This window comes from Bidens hawaiensis, unplaced genomic scaffold (genome assembly GCF_021521415.1).
Source record: "Bidens hawaiensis isolate Kalapana, Puna unplaced genomic scaffold, B.hawaiensis_p1.1 tig00011466_1, whole genome shotgun sequence".
In the NCBI taxonomy this organism is placed as follows: domain Eukaryota; kingdom Viridiplantae; phylum Streptophyta; class Magnoliopsida; order Asterales; family Asteraceae; genus Bidens; species Bidens hawaiensis.
This window is the reverse complement of record NW_027491894.1, coordinates 456,545-476,042: the sequence shown is the minus strand read 5'-3', so window position 1 is coordinate 476,042 and position 19,498 is coordinate 456,545. Positions and strand designations below refer to the sequence as shown.

Sequence of the window (19,498 nt, the reverse complement as noted above, 5' to 3'; positions counted from 1 at the left end):
ACGTTTAAAGTATAATGTTTGGAATTTGATACTTTAACAACAAATACCCAAACATAATTAGCAAATAAAAAATAATGGTTGCTGCCCTTATTTACTTTGTAAGAAAAGTCTAGCCAATATACCCAAACATATATACAATTTAAGTACAGACCTCATGTGATGGTTGAACCTAAAATGTTATTTGTTTCGGCTCTTGTTCGATAGCTGAAAAGTAGATGTGGAAAGAAAGGCGGGTTGGGTAGGCACGGTATTGGGCACACACGGGTTTGGGTTGAAACCTAATGAGATTGTTAAAGCAGACACAGAGTCATGTTGAATTTTGAAGTTAGGTGTATAATCAAAAGAAGAATTTGTTGTTGATGTTTCCATTAGATCACTTCTACTTTTCTTGGCAACGAGTCTAACTCCAAAAGCACTACAATCATTGCCAGTTTCAATGTTAAACGGATGAGCTTTGTATGTTTGATCCCACCATGCAGTCTGTCTCAATGAACAAAATGAAACATACCCGACCCATGTTCTCAAATAAGCTTTGCATGTTTGATCATCCTCCCATGCTATAGCATCTTCATAATCTTTATCACTCGTCACTTGATTCATACGTATCCAATAACTCCAGTCATATGTTAAAGCAGCACACATTAGAAAACCACAAAAGTCATTACACCAGTTCTCCGGAAGTTGCAATCTACATGTACTACCTCTAAGTAAAGGAGGTGTAAACCCTTTTGGAATCTCATCACCGCGAAGTTGAAGAACCACAAGGCCATTTTCAATAACCTTTCCCTAATTAGTTAACACAATTTCATTAGATTCTAACTACCATTAATATTCCTTATTAATTAATTTAGAAAAACATGCATGGTCATACATACATACATACATACATACATACATACATACCTCAAGCAAGGATTGTAGTAATCGACCACCATCATTTATGATACCCCCTCCGAAAAGTGAGACTTGACAAAAGGATTCGCAACTTTTGTGACAATCTCCAAAGGTTGTAAGTGACTCGCAACAGTCTGCTTTGAGAGTAGTTAAACTTGATGGGAGCTCGGGCAATTCAAGAAGCTTTACACAACGTGACAGACCGAGGAGTTTGAGCCGAATAAGTTGCGAGAGACTGAAATATAATCGTGAAAAGTCGTTGCAACTAAGATCTAGCTCTTGTAAGTTGAATAACTCAGCAATGCTAGAGGGGATGCCCCCTTCTTGGAAACGACAAGCACTGAGATCCAACTTTCGTAAGGTAGGTAGAAACTGATGAAAGAACTGACACCTTGTCTTCTCAAGTTGTTTTGATCCTTTTAGTTTGAACTCATTCAAATGTTTTAACATGTCAAAGTTGAATTCTATGCTCTTTAAATTCTTCAAATAATACAAGTGTAGGCAAATAAGGTTGGCACACCGTTCACCGATTGATGGGGGCAAAACTTCAATCCCAACCCTTTTCAAACACAAATTTACCAAGCTTTCCATGTTTGCATGGACGTTTGGGAATTCAATAATCTTATCACAATCCTCTATTTCTAGATTCTTGAGATTTTCCATGTGAACAATTGCGGGAAACATTCTAAGCTTGTAACAATGCGATACACTTACATATTCAACTCTTTTATGATGTCCAAGTGTTGGGTGAATCTCTTCTAACTCATAACAAAAAAAGAGTGTCAGTTTTTGAAGACACGGGAGTCCATCAAAATCCGGTGTTGTGAGTAGCTTCTTCATACCAGAGAGTTGAAGCACTTTCAAGTGTGGTAGATGCTAAAGTATACACAAGTTCATATTAGAATTTATGACAATTAGTATGAAATACATAAATATCTTTTTTAAATATTTGAAGCACTTTTTTAAAAATTTGCTTGTCTCAGATGACTAAATAGTTAAAATATGAAAGCAAATGAGCAAATGGTTGAAGATTTCTTGTTGACATGAAACAAACAAGCGGTTATATAACACTCCTTGACATGTATCCTTACTATTTGGTTTCATATATTGTATCTACTATAGTTTGTCAAAAACCGTTAATATGTTTAATCAAGTGAATTACCTTGCAACCCTTCCAAACTTCTTTTTGCATGCTAGTGATCAATCTTAGAATAACAAGCTTCGTTGGTTGAAAACTGTTTGGGAGTGGACATGCAGGATACCCGTACCATTGAATATACCGCAAGTCACTTGAAAGAAAAGTAGGTCCTCTATCATTGTCCTCATCCTCCATACTCACCATAAGGTACTTTAGTTTCTTCATGTTTGAGACAATCATTCAGAATCGTGACGAATGATCCGGGTCATAATTAGTATATTATATCGCTTTAATCTTGTCACTTTTCTGCAATACGAAAAAGAAAGAAAAAACAATGTACATGCAAACTATCGCTTATTGCACGTTATATGTATATCTTTAAAGGCTACAATTAAAGCTTAATCATTACCACCGTTGCATCCCCAAGACACATGTCGTCGATTTCTTCTTGTTCCCAAACTCTACTATGTTTGTGAGGACTATGTGGATGTTCCCCTTTGACAATGTAGTGAGCCATTTCTTGAATCAAATCATGCATATCAAAATAACCATCCACAATACTTAAGAGAGCTTTTTGTCTCAATACCTTTATCCCTATTCTAGGGTGATAACCACAAGCTTCAAGTATCTCCATTGCATCATCTTGACTTTTCCCTCTCCAGAAACAAGCAATATCCAAGAATAACTCTTTCTTATAAGTTTCAAGTCCATCATAACTAGTTTTGAGTACATCCATGACCTTGAGATCTGGGATGTCTTTTAACTTGTCTAAGGCACTTATCCATTCCACCTTATCTTTATCGTATTAAAACCTACCTATAACTTTAAGTGCCAATGGAAGCCCAGCAGCATAAGAAACTACATTAAATGAAAGAGTCTCAAAATCTTCTATAGGGTCTTTTAGATTATACGCATGTCTCTTAAAAAGTTGGATTGCCTCGTTGTTTGATAATAATTTGACTTGACAAACCTCATCTACTTTGTGCGTTCTTAGCAAATGTTCATCTCTAGTTGTGATTATTATCCGGCTCCCACTACCAAACCAATTATGTGATCCAACTAATGCCTCTAGTTGGTCAAGATCATTGACATCATCAAGAAGTATCAACACATCACTATGACACAACTTGTTTTTTATTAATTGCTTTCCTTCTTCAACACTCTGCACTCGTAATTGTATTTTCAAAACACTTGACAGAATTTTTTCTTGCAAATTTTTTAAACCATGTTTTCTTGATTCCACTCGGATATTTGTCAACAATGCAATGACCTTGAAATTGGAAAACTATTTCATTATATAGAGAAGATGCAAGAGTAGTCTTACCACCACCCCCAACCCCCCATATCCCAACCATGCGCACACCACCGGACCCAATTTCTAAAAGTAATTTCAAATCTTGCAAGCGGGTCATCATCCCAACAAGATCTTCATCAAAATCTGAATTCATGGGGGTCAATCTATCAAAAATTGTATTAACAATTTGCATGATAACTTTTGATTCATGCCTGCAAATTGGATAAAAAACGCATAATTAATGTATGCTCACATTCACAAAGTAAAACTATTATCAGGCAAAATAGTAGCAAATAGATTTGATTTTTACTAGAAAAGAACCACTACACCAAAGTCACAAAATCAATATCACAAATACTTCTTATTTATGATCATCCTAATTGGAAAGGTGATCCTTATCTATCAATCTATTATAGTGGATCAAGAAATCAAAAACTTGATGGATCCACCAATCCAATATTATAGTGACTGTAAATCAGCCTTACAATTGTTTGAACAAAACTTTGATGTTTGAATGAAAATTTGACCTAGTACCTAAGAGTTTAGTTGTAAAAAAATGATTAAACGTATATAGATGCTTCAAATAAAAATAAAGATAATTACCCGTTGGCAATGTACTTGGGTTCCCATCCAGCAAGGTTACTTGTATGAACAAGTGCGTTTCTCCACAAATGAGCTTTCTTGGTGTTCTCTATTTCTAGCTGAGCAAATCCTTTACCGAAATCCCCTTTTTGTTTTCTCACATCAGATGGATCCACGTCATAGAAAACAGGCATAACAATTAGCCCTCTCTCATCCTTACACTTCATAATTTGTGCAAGCTCTTCCAAACACCATGACGAATTTGCATAGTTTTTGGGGAATATTAAGACAGCAATTTGTGTTTCTTCGATAGCCTCAAATAGGGATAGGCGAATGGATTCACCACGAGGAAGTGTTTCATTGTCTATGTAAACATTGATGAGGTGTTGTTTAAGAGATGAGTAGAGATGATCCACAATTGTTTTGCGGGTGTCTTCTCCTCTAAAACTAAGAAATACATCATGCTTACACGATCGAGAAGAAGACGGCAATGAAGATGCCATTGATGTGTCTGAAATCTGTATGATAACAACGGGCAACTAAATGAAAAGATGATATGTGCAACATCAATAACCAAGAAACACAAATTATTAAATGAATTAATATAATTATAGTTCAACTATGGCTATCATAAGTCATAGCTAATTTTAAGAAACACAATTCGGATATCATAAAATCAGTTTGAGACTTAAATCAGTATCATCTTTCATTAAAAACATAAATACCTGTTGGGAGGATTTGATCAAAAAGAAAAAACACCCCTAGATAGTCAACTGTCCAGACTCCAGAGGAATCTGAGTAGTGGGTATTGGGGGTGGTTTTGTAATTTGTTTAATAAATATGTTGATGAGTGAGTTGACTTTCAGTTTTCTTGAGTCGGATGGAATCGGAAATATCCCTAAACATGTCACTTTTTCAAACACAACTTGCTCATAAACAAGTTACACGACAAGACCTATTTAGAGACACGATAAATATTACATACGTAGTGATCAAACAGTTCATAAAAGTCGTAACTTATACATAACCCGTAACATTTTGAAACAAAAATCCATAACGGTCTAAAATAAAATCATAGCATCTGCTAAGCAGGACATATATTTTATTTAAAAAATAATAATAAATAATATAAACAATTTTAAACAGGTCATTAACAAGTTAACACATATTTATAACTTGTTTAAACACGTCTTTAATGTGTCGACCTTTAAGACATAAACCTTTTGTTAAGCCCAAACCCAAACTTGTTTAACCCTAAAATTGCCTGTAATGCGGGCCCACTAATCATTGGTTCTCAATTAAATTCCTAAACCTTCACGTATTATTATTATTATTATTATTATTATTATTATTATTCACATCATCCATCTTCTACAAAGTGGCGGCAGAGTCATCTTCTTCAACGCGTAATACATACTCTAATCTTTACTCATATTATGTTTATATTACATTCTAACCAAATATAATTATTTATTAACTCCCATGGAAACCATAACTTCTGAACTTGAAACCCGAATGGATCGGATTTCACAGCTTCCTGAATTCATTATTCATGAGATACTCTCTTGTATTAATGGCTCTCCCACAGAGCTTGTTCGAATGAGTGTATTGTCTAAGACCTGGTTTCACCTAACTGCTTCTTTCCCGCATTTATATTTCAATATGGATGATTTTAAATCTAGAGAAACTTTTTTCAAGTATATTGAGTATACCACGTCTAGATTTTGCCGTCAAGATGTTGTCACTGCACGCACGTTCAAGATCGTAACAACTATCCATGAGCATGCAGAATTAGATATTGTTAACAGATGCCTTGAGTTGGTTTTTAAGAAAGGCGTGAAAGCGTTGGAGATTGATATTACTAGAAAGTTTAATAGGTACCGTTTGCCTAACACACTCTTATCTGTTTCCGCATTGAAATCTTTGACCATATGTGGATGTGAGTTACCGTCTTCCTTCAAGGTTAATGTTGTTAAGTTTAAGTCTTTGATTTGTTTGAAACTTGAAAGCGTTTCGTTAGATGATGAAGTGATCACGTATCTCACCGCTAGTTGCCCTCTTTTGAAAGATTTTCATATTAAATATTGCCATGGTTTCAAAAGGTTTTGTGTTTACAGGCATCAGAATCTTCAAAAGGTTGTGATTTCCTATAAAACACGAGTTGAGAGAATAGATATTGAAGCTCCAAATCTTTGTACTCTTGGGGTATTAGATTGGGCCAAAAGAGGGGCACCGCAAATGAACTTGGCTTCATGCAAAAAACTAACATTTGTGGCTTACTATGGATGTCCCCTACCCGGCTTGAACTGTTTCACCGACTTCTTATCTAACTTCCCCTTTATTGAAAAGTTGTTATTGTCTATGAATTATAAATGCAACAATCTCAAGTTGTCAAGCCCTTCCTTGAGGACATTGTTGTTAGACTCACAATGTGATTTGGAAGAAATTGAGTTGAGTACACCCAATTTGGTTTCGTTTAATTACTTATGTAATCTTCGTATACGCAAGCCTCGGATACACAAGCCTTGGATAAGTGATCCAACCTGCTTGAACGCGTGTATGCGATGTTATCCCAACGGCTGTATAGATGCTCTTTGGTTCCAGAAGTGGAGGCGTTTTTTGGACAAGAAAAATAAATTCAAAGTTTTGAACTTGTATGTTCATGCCGCATATAGTCAGGTTCGCTTCTTTGATCAATCATTTATGTATAACTTTGTTTTGAAAATTTATATATATATTCATTCCTATTGTCTTGCAGAAATTCGAAGAGTTGGAGAAGCTAAAGGCGCTCGAGTTGCCACCTTATGAACTGGAGCATGTTGAGCTACAACTTGAAAGCCATGAAGAATCATTGGCTCATATAGCTTTTGTGAATGCGGTACTTTGGTGTTGTCGTCCTCGATCTCTAACTTTTAGATCATCTTTTTCTTTTGAAGAACAAAGTGATGTTGTTAAGGTAAGACTTAATACATATGTGATTTATTATTTGATGAAATATTCACCACCCTTTATGGGATTTATTCTAGAATGATGATTCGCGATTTGTTAATGTTCTTCAGTTTACATACGAGAAGCTACTTGAACAAGAAGATCAAGGACACACAAATATTAAGATTGTGTCGCCTTCTTCTTCATTGTTGATGGCATTACTTCGTGAAGAAAAAGCAATTAGATACATAAAGGAAGAATGTACACTTTTTTTTTATCTAAGTAGTTTTATAGACCCGTTGTTTATCTCACTTGTTAATATCTAAACAGTCGTCCAAGAAGAAGCGGACAATTAAAGGAATGTGGATATGGAGAAATTTTGTTGCGTTGGGTATAGGCAGGTATTCCTTTTTCCACTGTAATTTTGAAAAGAGTTAATGGCCATTTTCGTCCCTGTGGTTTGCTGTTTTCGCCACTTCAGTCCAAAGTTTGAAATTTTGTCAATTTCGTCCTCACAGTTTTAAAAATTGGTCAATTACGTCCCACCGTCTAACGACATCCAAATATGTTGTTAGTTTCAGGGGTATTTTCGTCTATTACACATTTTAATAATTAAAACTTAATTTATATATATTCCTTATACATACATACATACACATATATATATAACCTAAAATAATATAAACTCTCTCTCTCTCTCAACCGGAAGTCCGGCAGCCACCACCAACCCACAACCACTTATGACCACCACAACCACCGCCTATGACCACCGCATCCTATCAGCCCCACCGCGTGCTACCAAACACGTTTCTATTTGTTGGGCTATATAACCATGAATCTGGCGTACAATGTACGCTTTCTAAGCTAATAACCGTTTTCCCTCCCTCAACCTCAAAAATCCCCCACCAGAACCACCATGGCTGAATTCCAACCGTCTCCGGCAACGGCAGTCATGACCGCTGAAACTTACGCACCGGATGTGAATCCGCAGGTTCAGGTGGTTTCTCCGGAGATCCTAGATGCTCCAATGGCTCTAGCGGACAGTCTAATGCAACAGCGGTTGATATTGCTGTGGATCTGAGCATGTTGTTGGCTGAGATAATGAGAGTGGATCCTTGGTAACACGCGGTGGGGCTGATAGGATGCGGTGGTCATAGGCGGTGGTAGTGGTGGTCATAAGTGGTTGTAGGTTGGTGGTGGCTGTCGAACATCCGGTTGAGAGAGAGATAGAGAGTTTATATTATTTTAGGTTATATATATATATGTATGTATGTATAAGGAATATATATAAATTAAGTTTTAATTATTAAAATGCGTAATAGACGAAAATACCCCTGAAACTAACGACATATTTGGATGTCGTTAGACGGTGGGACGTAATTGGCCAATTATTAAAACCGTGAGGACGAAATTGACAAAAGTTCAAACTTTGGACCGAAATGACGAAAACAGCAAACCACAGGGACGAAAATGGCCATTAACTCTTTTGAAAATGAATGTTTAAATGTCTTTCAAAAGTAATAGATCCGACACATATAAAATGCGGTTAATCCTGCCGTGGACCAAGTTATTATTGCAAAAATAGGTAAAGTTATGAAAGAAAGTGGTAACGATTTAGAGTTTATGGTGGAAACTTATAAATTTGAACAAAATTGCGGTTACCTTTTTTTAAATATTATGCTATCAGACACTTATCAGTATTGCGTACTTGTTTATGATATATGTAATCTGGCCTACGTGATGTATGTAATGTGATGTGCTAATATCGGAAATACTGTGGTGTGCGACATCGTATCATAGTTAAAGGAATATGTACAAGTGTTTATGTACGTGGTTCTCTTTACTTAAACTTAGACCGTTGACGGATTTGGGGTAAGATACCCATTTTTATCATTGTTTTTTCTCCTTGGTCACCTTTGTGTTTGCAAACAATATGCCTTAACACAATGTCACAGGATTCAAAATATAATACTTTAAAAAAGAACCATCTTTTAATTGTTATCATTATAGAACACTGTTAAGTCTGCCATGAACAACCAAACTAATAACATCTAAGTATCTAACACATGTGCTCCATGGAAGCTTGCAGATGATTGATTGTGCTTTCATATGTACATCCTGCACATGTCTAAAATGATAAAATCAGTATGAACACCTTCATTGTCATACATATACTTCAATGAAACTACACAACTATTTCTCGAGTATCTAAACATAAATAATTCGAAACGATACCACAAATAATTCTACATTGTCACCATCAACTCTATTTGCAAGTCAAGTACCTTATTCTTTGTAAATCTTTCGTCCCCTGTACGTAACAGTCACTTCCGTTGCTTCTAAAATCCCTATATAAAATTATTAACCAACGATTGATCACCTCGATCCGTTGCTTCTAAATTCTCCAAAACGCAAATGCTCACACAACAAATTAGCTGTTCATTATCCACCATTTGGTGATCGATCTTGCAGATTAATGGCGATTCAACCTGGTGAAAGATTCTTGAAAAGAAAATTTGAAGTTTATATATATATGTTCATGCAATACATAATGTTTGCATATCTTTTGGTTATGTATTCTATTTCTTGCAATACATTACAAGTATATTAGCAAGCTTATTTAAATCATGTCTCACATTGATTCTTTTACTTACCTGTTTTACATTTGAAAGTTCATAAAATATTATAATTTATTACTTTATAAGTTGCAACAATAACAATCTGTATGGTATTGTTGTAAAGGTGTTTATTATGTATTTAAACTATAAAATCTGAATTAAAAAAATAATAGAAGACAAAAACGAAATAAAAAGTGTGGCTGCTGGGATTCGAGCCCAGGTCTCCACGGCCACAACGTGGAATTCTTAACACTAAACTACAGCCACTTTGTTGAAATTAAATTCTAAACAAATCTTATGAATTATAATAATGCTAAAGTAGTGAGTAAAGTTTTTTGACTCACTCGTTTAACGTTCAATGTTTAGATTTTAGCATTCAGAAGCAAAATAGTTGATAAAAATAAGAGTTGAGTTATCCTACAAACATCACAAAATAGTTTCTATCTAGTTATTTACTTTGTTCGTAATATAAATGTAACCCATATATCCATGAATCTTCTGAAAACGTCAGTATAACTAACCTTTGTAGTGGAAGTATGTCACCAACTAAAGAATTTAGAAGTTGTATTAATATGGAAATTAATTTGTAATTCTTTATTATACATGATAAATATATATGTTATGGAAGTGGTAAATTACAAGAATTGGACAACTTATAACGAAAGTGTTGGAATTTGGATTTAGAGTTGGCTCAAAACCCCTTACTTTATTGCAATCCTTGCTAAACCGTCCTGTCTAGATAAGTTAGATGTATTATGTATGGTATAGATATATATATATACATGTGTAATGGAGCTTGAGAGCACTTGGATGAACGAGCCTGTGAATTGAATCAATAGTGAGTGTTGTACGTAGTGTGTAATGTATGTAATGCGATGTGCTAATATCATAATTACCATATTAATGAACTTTAAAGTTCTATTAATTAGAAGATAAAGCATAATATAATTCAATATCTTATGAAAAGAAAAATACCTATAAAGACTAGGGCTGACATAACATGTCAGACACGACACAATTACTTGTGATGCTAAACACGAACACAACACGATAACTAATCGTGCCATGGTTTTCAAGCACCAATCTGTTTAGAAACATGTTCCATGACATGATTTGTTTAGAGACACGATACATATGGCAGAAGTGGTGATCGACATATGTTCATAAAAATCTACTTGGTACGTAATCCTTATAATCTTTGAAACAAAAACCCATAATTATCTAAAATAAAATCATAACATCCACCAAGTAAAACAAATATTTAATTTTTAAAAAATAATAATATAAACATGTTTAAACAGGCCATTAATAAGTGAACAAGTATTTAACGTGTTTACCTATTTAAAACATGTTAAAGCCCAAACCAAATCTTATTTAACTCGAATATGGCTGGTAAATGTTTACATGTGGGCCCACTAGTCATTAGTTCTCAATTAAATCCCTAAACCTTCACGTACGTACGTACGTACGTAGTATTATTATTATTCTAACGGCGGCAGAATCGATCATCTTCTTCAAAGAGTAAGTTACTCATATTATGTTTATATTAAATTATCCTTAAATATAAATATTTACTCCCATGCTTTCTGAAAGAGAGATGGACCGGATTACACAGCTTCCGGATTTGATTATTCATTATATACTCTCTTGTATTAATGGCTCTCCTGAAGAGCTTGTTCGGATGAGTGTATTGTCTAAGCCCTGGCTTCACCTAACAGCTTCTTTCCCGCTTTTATATTTCAAGATAGATGATTTTAAATCTCGAGAAACATTTTTCAAGTATCTTGATTATACCACGTCTAGATTTTGCCGTCAAGATGTTGTCACTGCGAGCACGCTCAAGCTCGTTACAGATATCCACGAGCAAGCGGAAATAGATATTGTTAACAGATGCCTTGAGTTGGTTTTTAAGAAAGGCGTGAAAGCGTTGGAGATTGATGTTCCTAGATGGTTTTATAGGTATCGTTTGCCTAACGCACTCTTAACTGTGTCCGCGTTGAAATCTTTGACCATATGTGGGTGTGACTTGCCGTCTTCCTTGATGGTTGATGTTGTCAAGTTTAAGTCTTTGATTTGGTTGAAACTTGAAAACGTTTCGTTAGATGATGAAGCCATCACGTATCTCACCGCTAGTTGCCCTCTTTTGAAAGATTTTCGTGTTACAAATTGTCATGGTTTCAAAAGGTTTTGTGTTTACGCACATCAGAATCTTCAAAGGGTTATGATTTACTATAAAACACGAGTTGAGAGAATAGATATTGAAGCTCCAAATCTATGGTTTCTTGGGATATTAGATGCGGACGAAAGAGGGGCACCGCAAATGAACCTGGCTTCATGCAAAAAACTAACAATTGTGGCTTACTATGGATGTCCCTTACCAGGCTCGAATTGTTTCACCGACTTATTATCCAACTTCCCCTTTATTGAAACTTTGTTGTTGGCTACTAGATATAAATGCTACAATCTCAAGTTGTCAAGCCCTTCCTTGAGGACATTGATATCAAATTGTGACTTGGAAGAAATTGAGTTGAGCACACCCAATTTGGTTTCGTTTAGTTACTTATGTAATTTTCATATAAACGAGCCTCAGGTAAGCGATCCAACTTGTTTAAAAGCATGTATGCGGTGTTATCCTGACGATTGTATAGGCACTCGTTGGTTCTGGAAGTTGAGGCGTTTTTTGGACAAGAACGATGAATTCAAAGTTTTGAACTTGTATATTCACGCCACATATAGTCAGGTTCGTTTTCGTGATCAGTCATTTATGTATTACTTTGTTGTGAAAATCTATATATATATATATATATATTCATTCCAATTGTCTTACAGAAATTCAGAGAGTTGGCGAAGCTAAAAACGACCGTGTTGGCGCCTTATGAATTAGAGCATGTTGAGCTACAACTTGAAACCCATGAAAAATCATTGGCTCATATAGCTTTTGTGAATGCGGTACTTTGGTGTTGTCGTCCTCGATCTCTAACTTTAAGATCATCCTTTCCTTTTGAAGAACAAAGTGATGTTGTCAAGGTAAGACTTACACATGTGTGACTTATTATTTGATGAAATATTTATTAACCTTTATCGGATTTATTCTAGCTAAGATGACTCGTTATTTATTAATGTTCTTCAGTTTACATACGAGAAGCTACTTAAACAAGAGCACCAAGGCCATACCAATATTCAGATTGTATCGCCCTCTCCTTCATTGTTGATGGCATTGCCTCGTGGAGAAAAAGTAATCAGCTTCGTAAAGAAAGAAGGTCCTAATGTTATAGGCACGTCATTTACCTCACTTGTTAATATCAAACCAGTCGTCCAAGAAGAAGCAGGCAATCAAACATTTGATCAGGATACGAAGAATTTCGGTTGCTTTGGATTTAGGCGGTTCGGACGAAGGCATGAAAAGTAGTATTGATTTAGACTTTATTGTGGAAATTACTGATAAATTTGAACTAATTGGAGTTAATCTTTTTATAACTATTATATGCTATCAGATACTTGGTAGTAAGCGTGCCTGTGTATGATGTATGATGTATGCACTATGCAATATCTTGAAAAGAAAAATAACAATCTAGACCTTCAATATCCAACATCACCTTATGTGACAGTGGGGCCAATGTAATTTCCTTTATGCTTTTATATAAATAAGGTTTATTTCATTGCACTTATATTAATTATTAAACTTTCAATATATATGAAAATAATAACTTTAAGTTAAATGCTTGTCAAATCCTCGGTAAATAATGTACTGGTTCCTCATTGGCCCTACTAAGATATTCACAAACTAAAGCCGGTTGCTGTGGGCGTTAAACCCATAGGCGCCGCCACTAAAGGCCACATCATCACCATCAAGGTGTTAAACCAAAAAGAGGGTGTTAAAGTTGGACGCCAAGATAGCAGGCGCTAGCCCATTAACATGGATAAAGAACTACTAAGATGAGATTACCCCAAACCAACCAACCACACTTTTTTTTATAATTAAACCACAATAAGCTTGTTAAAGGGTGGATTAGTTAAAGTAAACTACCTATGTGTCAAAGCTTATGCACTTTTAGTTAAACCACAACGCATAGTCTAATAACATAATCACTTGTATATAGTTTTTGTCAGATAAAGTGAGAGCGCATAACCACCTCATCTGTCATAGTTAAAGAAATATGTACAAATGTTTATGTGGTTCTCTTTAGTTATACTTGGACCATCGACGAATTTGGGTTAAAATCTCCCTTTATATCATGGTTTTTGTCACCTTTCTGTTCACAAACAATGTCACAATCCCTGACAGGATTCAAAATAAAATAAAATGAAACAAAATATAACTTTAAGAAGAACCATCTTTAATTGTTATCATTTAACTTGTAAATCTAGCATGTGCTCCATGGTATGGTAGCCTGCTGATGGTTGGTTGTGCTTTCACATGTACATCCTGCACAGTCTAAAACTAGTAAGCAGACCTTCATTGTCACACTTCAACGGAACTACTCAGACTATTTTTCGAGTATCTAAACACCCTTCATTAAAACACAAAATAAAATAATAATAATAATAATAATAATCATAATCATAATGAAGTCTCTAACCTGAATTAGGATACCAATGATGATGGGATAACTTTGTAAGGATTCAATATTCCATTAGGGTCCCACAGTTTCTTGATTGAAGCCATAAGTTGTACCTGTACAAGTGAAACTTTGTTTTAACTAATTATCTATTATAATCTAATACAAAAATAATAATAATAATAATAATAATAATAATAATAATAATTAAGTAAACTCACAGTTTCAGAAGACTTGTTGTAGTATATCTTTTCAGCTTTCATCAGACCTAGCCCGTGTTCAGCACTAATACTCCCATGATGTCGGGATGTCCATTCATACACAAAAGGTTCAATTTGTGCTAAAATCTGCACATTATATATAAAGCTCAGAAAAAAAATATTATATTTATACTTTTATGAAGCAAGAAAATGAATCTTACATCATCATCATACTTTGGAGCCGACACGTTTAAATGGAGATTACCATCTCCAAGATGGCCATATCCCACTACATTTGCAGCATCACCTATTCATTTATGTTATTTAAAATTAAATTAGGATATAATAACAGACTGAGATAACTTATTAGCATATATATAACAAACTAAATCATTATGGCTACCGAGACGTGTGCGCATCTCCTCAACAAGATCATACATCTTATCAACAGGTATTGCCAGATCATACTTGTATACAGCTCCAGCTTTCATTAATGCTTCTGAAATACCCTGTACGCAAGTGTATAAATATTAAAAGTGATGATATAAAGTATAATCATCGGGTCTCAAACCTCACGAATATGCCAAAATGATGATGCTTGACTAAAATCCTGTGCAAGGGCGCCATCAGATACCAGACCACTTTCCATAGCGTGAAAAAGAAACGCCTTGAGTTTCTCCCTTAAAATGTGAGTTCAAATCACTTCAGAAATATTACTTAAAAGTTTGTTGACGGTCAAATTAAAGCAATTGAAATTGTATAGTAGTAAATTACTTGTCATTTAATTCATTGCTGCCTGTCGTCTCAATGAGAACATAGAAGTTATAAATTGAGGATGGTAATGGATTCCGGACACCGTCTAGATGGTGAAGAACCTATAAAACACAAATAATAATAATAATAATAAACAACTGCATTTTACAGTTAAATGTGATAGCTTTAATCAAAAATAGCAGACAATATAAAGAAATTCACTCGGGTGGTGATTTACCAGATTCATTGCTTGGGCATCAAGAAATTCAAATGCAGATAATATTTCACCAAGCCTTCTTTTAGCTTGAAATAGAAGTTTCTGACAACATAGGTAACTGATTAGATCTATAAATATTTTAGTTTTAGCATGTATAATGTATCAGTAAAAAATAATATATTACCTGGCAACTGATATAATCTTCGCAAGCAAGAAAAGCTATATTTACTGCAGACAACTTTGGAGGTGTGAGTATTGAAACCTTTGTTATGATACCCAAAGACCCTTCACTTCCTGTAAATAGATACAATAACATTATATCAGCCAAATAATAATATACTTATACACTATAATTATGATTATATGTAAAGTATTAAAGTTGAGTCACACCTATAAACAAATGCTTCAAATCATAGCCGGTATTATCTTTTCGCAAAGTCCCGAGCATATCAATCACACTACCATTCGCCAAAACAACCTCAAGCCCTGAAACATAACTGTTTAATTCTACAAAATTTTCAAACTTTAAATGAAATTAAATGAAAAAAGCATACCAAGAACGGTTCCGTGAAGAGATCCATAACGTACTAAACGCAACCCTCCAGCGTTCGTAGAAATATTTCCACCAATTTGGCAGCTTCCCTTTGCACCTAAATCTAATGGCATAATAAATCTGAAACAAGAAACAAATTAGAATTTCTATTATTATTGTTATTATTATTATTATTATTATTATCTTTCTAAGCAATATGGTGAGACATTCTAATTTAGAATGTCTCACCATATTGCTTAGAAAGATAATAATAATAATCATAATAATAATAACAATAATAATAATAATAATAATAAAGTGGATAACTTTTCATACTGCAAAGTACGGTCTTACCCTTGTTTGTCTAGGAAAGAAATGAGATTTTCCAGTATACATCCTGCTTCACATACCAGTACACCACTGACCTGCAAAGATATTAAAAGTCGCATACTTTGACAAAACATATGACTAATTAAAAGCTTTGGACTAATAATATGAGAAAATCGACCTGCCTACCTCGTCAAAGGAAATAATATTATTCATACGCCGAGTATTTATAATAATCTCATCAAACACAGGTACACTTCCTCCAACAAGACCCGTGTTTCCACCTTGAGGAACAACTGCCAAACGTCTCGAATTGCAATACTCAAGAATCTGAGATAACTGCAATCATTACACGCGATTCATACTCACAGACTTAACATAAATATCCATGTTCTAAAAGCAAGAAGTTATATACCTCTGTGGTGTTCTCAGGTTGAAGCATAAGCTTACTTGAGCCTTTATACTTATGCATCCAATCCGTGTTTGCAGTCTCCAATTCTTCATGGTCTTGAATAACTTTTTTCGGCCCTAATATTTTCTCAAAATGGATCAAATCATCATTATTAATAGTTGAAAACCTGGGGTTTCTTTGAACGATGGTGGAGGCCACTGATCCAAACTTTCTGTGATGAATTGCAGACAAATTTTGTATGTGAATAGAAGACAATTTCTGACAATAACTTGCAGAAAACTGGTTTAGAGATACAGATGCACAATGATGTGTAAAACCTGCAACTATTGCCAATAAGACAGTTCAATACTTCAATCAAAAAGCAAAAACTAATGTCGAGGTTTCTCCCAGTGTTGTAAAAATCGGATTAATCGCTGATTAATTGCTAGTCGGTGGTGATAGCCATCTCCCGAGCCAGCGGGCTAAAAACGGGTCATCCAGGACAACAGCTAATGGACCACATTGTAATCTTTATTTTTATATTCCGCAACTTAATTTCCACGTTGATTTTATTTTTATTTTGTTGTGCGAGTTGCTGACACGTTTTCAACCCGTTGGCTCGGGAGATGGCTATGAGGCTATCAGATTGATTACCGATTAAGCTTCAGCTAATTAATAGCTAGTCAGCCCAAATCAGGTGATTTTTATTTTATTTCTGAAAGGCAATCGGGAGTTCACAATTATTGGTCTTTGTCATTGAACCGTTATGTTTACGTTGAATTGTTTATGTTCGAACTATACTATGTGAGCTTGTAGTGTTTATTATGTGAACTTTTATATGCAATTGTACAACATTACTAAAATTAAGGACTAATTTCCTTTGTTTAATATGTTTGTTAATCCTAATTACCAACAAATAATAATAATATAGTAAATTGAAACCTAGAAACAATTAACAGGCAAAGTGCAAGCTGAGATGCAAGTTAAATTAGGGTTAAGTTACCTGAACTTGACGACGATCGATTGAAATTGGGGATAATTAATCGGCAACCATGATGATGATGATGAATATTATTATTAGTAGAAGTTTGGTTGACTAGACGATACGCAGCCGCCATGCGATTCTTCATTTTCATGTTCATTTTCTGTTACTGATATTGTCACACTTTCATGGTAGATATATAAACTTTGATCAATCCCACGTCAATCAATCAATCAATCATTTTAAGTTATAACATAAACTAACATAACTTATTTTCTAAAAATACAATAAGCTCAGGTAGGTAAATGGGTTAACTAAAATAGTAACAACTTTGAAACTTTAAAAGTTGTTCCAATTTAGTTACTGATAAAAACTTTTATTCGAATCAAGTTATTTAACTTTTATTTTTGTTTCAATCCTAGATATTTTACCTGAATAGCATGTTTTTTTTAATTTTTCAATGTTTTACTTTGCATAATAACTTTTAAAGGTAGCGAAAATTAATAAAAATGCGAAATAAAATTTTAAAATTCCGAAAATTTGAAAAAAAAAGTTCGGAAAATTGCAATAAATTGCAAAATTTGAAAAAAAAATGTTCAAAACGGGTCGGAACGGGTTAGGGTCAACAGGTTCGGGTTAGAACGGGTCAAGGTCGGAACGGGTTAAAACGGGTTTTGGGTCAGTTTTTTTGGACCAACGAATCAGCGCATTTTCAACACGTTACAACTCGTTTTAACAGCAAAAGCTCGTTTAAGCGATTTTTTTAGTTCGTTTAAGCACTTAGCAGCTCGTTTAAGCGATTTTTCATTTTGTTTCAGCACCTAACACCTTGTTTAAGCGATTTTTCAGTTCGTTTCAACACCTAACAGCTCATTTAAGCGATTTTTCAGTTCGTTTCAACACCTAACAGCTCTTTTAAGCGATTTTCATTTCGTTTCAGCACCTAACAGCTCGCTTAAGCGATTTTTCAGTTCGTTTCAGCACCTAACAGCTTGTTTCAACACGTTTTGACCAAAATGGGTTGTTTTGGTTCGAGTCAAAACGGGTCCGGGTCGGAATGGGTTCAGGTTCGAAATGTCAAAACGGGTTTCGGGTTAGGGTCAACAGGTTCGGATTTCTTTCCATAAGATGATCATACGCACCTTTACTATTGGTTTTCAACTCTTCCATATGCATACGAACCGACCCGAAACCAGTTTTAACCTTTCCGACCTGGACTCATTCCGACCCGGACCCATTCTGACCGGAACCTGTTGACCCTAACTCGTTCCAACCCAAACAAAAACAACCCATTTTGGTCAAAACGTGCTGAAACAAGCTGTTAAGTGCTGAAACAAACTGAAAAATCGCTTAAACGAGCTGTTAGGTGCTGAAACGAACTGAAAAATCGCTTAAACGGACTGAACTGAACTAGATGAGATGTTTCGTGTTCATCTATTAAGTTTTTGTCTGACAAACAGAAACACTCTACCGAATGAAAGTTCGTGTTTGTGTTCGTTCATTAAGAGATTGACTTTGCCGGTGTCCGTTTGTTAAGAGTCGAAATCATGTGACTGTTATGGAATTTGCTCGAATGAGAAAACTGTTTCAAAGCTATTCTAGTAGCCAGTTAGAGAGGCCCGGTTGATTCGTGGAAGTGGCTGGGACTCTAGAAGAGTCTTCAGGGGAGCTCTTGGTAAGCTCTGTTAAAAGTCGGTTTTATGTATATAATTGATGTAAATGGCTACTGACGAAGTGTAACATTTTTGCTTGGAAAGCGAAGCTTAAACGTATTCCAACCTTAGAGGAGTGGAGTAGAAGACACTCAAGTGGCTTTTACTTAGAGGTGTGATATGTGAAGCGGGCCCATACTCAACAGATCACATTTTTTCAGCTTGCTTGGCGGTTTCAGTTGTGTGGCAACAAGCTAGCTTTTGGTGCAAGTTTCCTTCGATTTTTCGTTCTCAATTAGAGACATGTTGGAGCTTTACGCTCACGTGGGTCTAGAAGGTACAAAGGAGGCTTTTTAAAGAGATAATTGTTATTGGCTGCTGACGCATATGAAAAGCTATAAATGAGAAGATCCATGATGGACAAAATGTCA

General features: G+C 34.9%; 3 protein-coding genes and 1 pseudogene across 7 annotated transcripts; 2 read left to right on the top strand and 2 right to left on the bottom strand.

Annotated features, from left to right (window-relative positions):
* Positions 1-83: 83 nt before the first annotated feature.
* On the bottom strand, positions 84-10,877 carry LOC143538058 (disease resistance protein Roq1-like; annotated as a pseudogene).
* On the top strand, positions 5,424-13,661 carry LOC143538060 (FBD-associated F-box protein At2g26860-like). The gene is made up of 4 exons (XM_077031700.1): positions 5,424-6,587; positions 6,667-6,864; positions 6,968-7,097; positions 12,712-13,661. Coding segments are annotated over exons 1-4 (1,494 nt in total). The 3' UTR covers positions 12,714-13,661.
* Positions 8,900-17,650, bottom strand: LOC143538059 (D-2-hydroxyglutarate dehydrogenase, mitochondrial-like). 5 transcript variants are annotated; one of them, XM_077031698.1, is made up of 15 exons: positions 17,437-17,650; positions 16,458-16,777; positions 16,232-16,381; positions 16,070-16,140; positions 15,738-15,856; positions 15,574-15,669; positions 15,368-15,477; positions 15,205-15,285; positions 14,988-15,088; positions 14,785-14,893; positions 14,617-14,722; positions 14,435-14,520; positions 14,235-14,360; positions 14,035-14,129; positions 8,900-8,954 (listed from the first exon to the last, which is right to left on the bottom strand). In XM_077031698.1, the coding sequence occupies exons 1-14, from the start codon at positions 17,573-17,575 to the stop codon at positions 14,040-14,042; spliced, it is 1,704 nt and encodes a 567-aa protein (XP_076887813.1). In that variant the 5' UTR covers positions 17,576-17,650; the 3' UTR covers positions 8,900-8,954; positions 14,035-14,039. The 5 variants fall into 5 exon arrangements, with proteins under 5 accessions (XP_076887813.1, XP_076887809.1, XP_076887811.1 ...); XM_077031694.1 differs by lacking the exon at positions 8,900-8,954 and adding an exon at positions 13,768-13,965; XM_077031696.1 differs by lacking the exon at positions 8,900-8,954 and adding an exon at positions 13,768-13,956.
* LOC143538061 (F-box/LRR-repeat protein 25-like) lies at positions 11,052-12,720 on the top strand. Its single transcript, XM_077031701.1, has one exon. The coding sequence runs from the start codon at positions 11,052-11,054 to the stop codon at positions 12,306-12,308; it is 1,257 nt and encodes a 418-aa protein (XP_076887816.1). The 3' UTR covers positions 12,309-12,720.
* Positions 17,651-19,498: the final 1,848 nt, after the last annotated feature.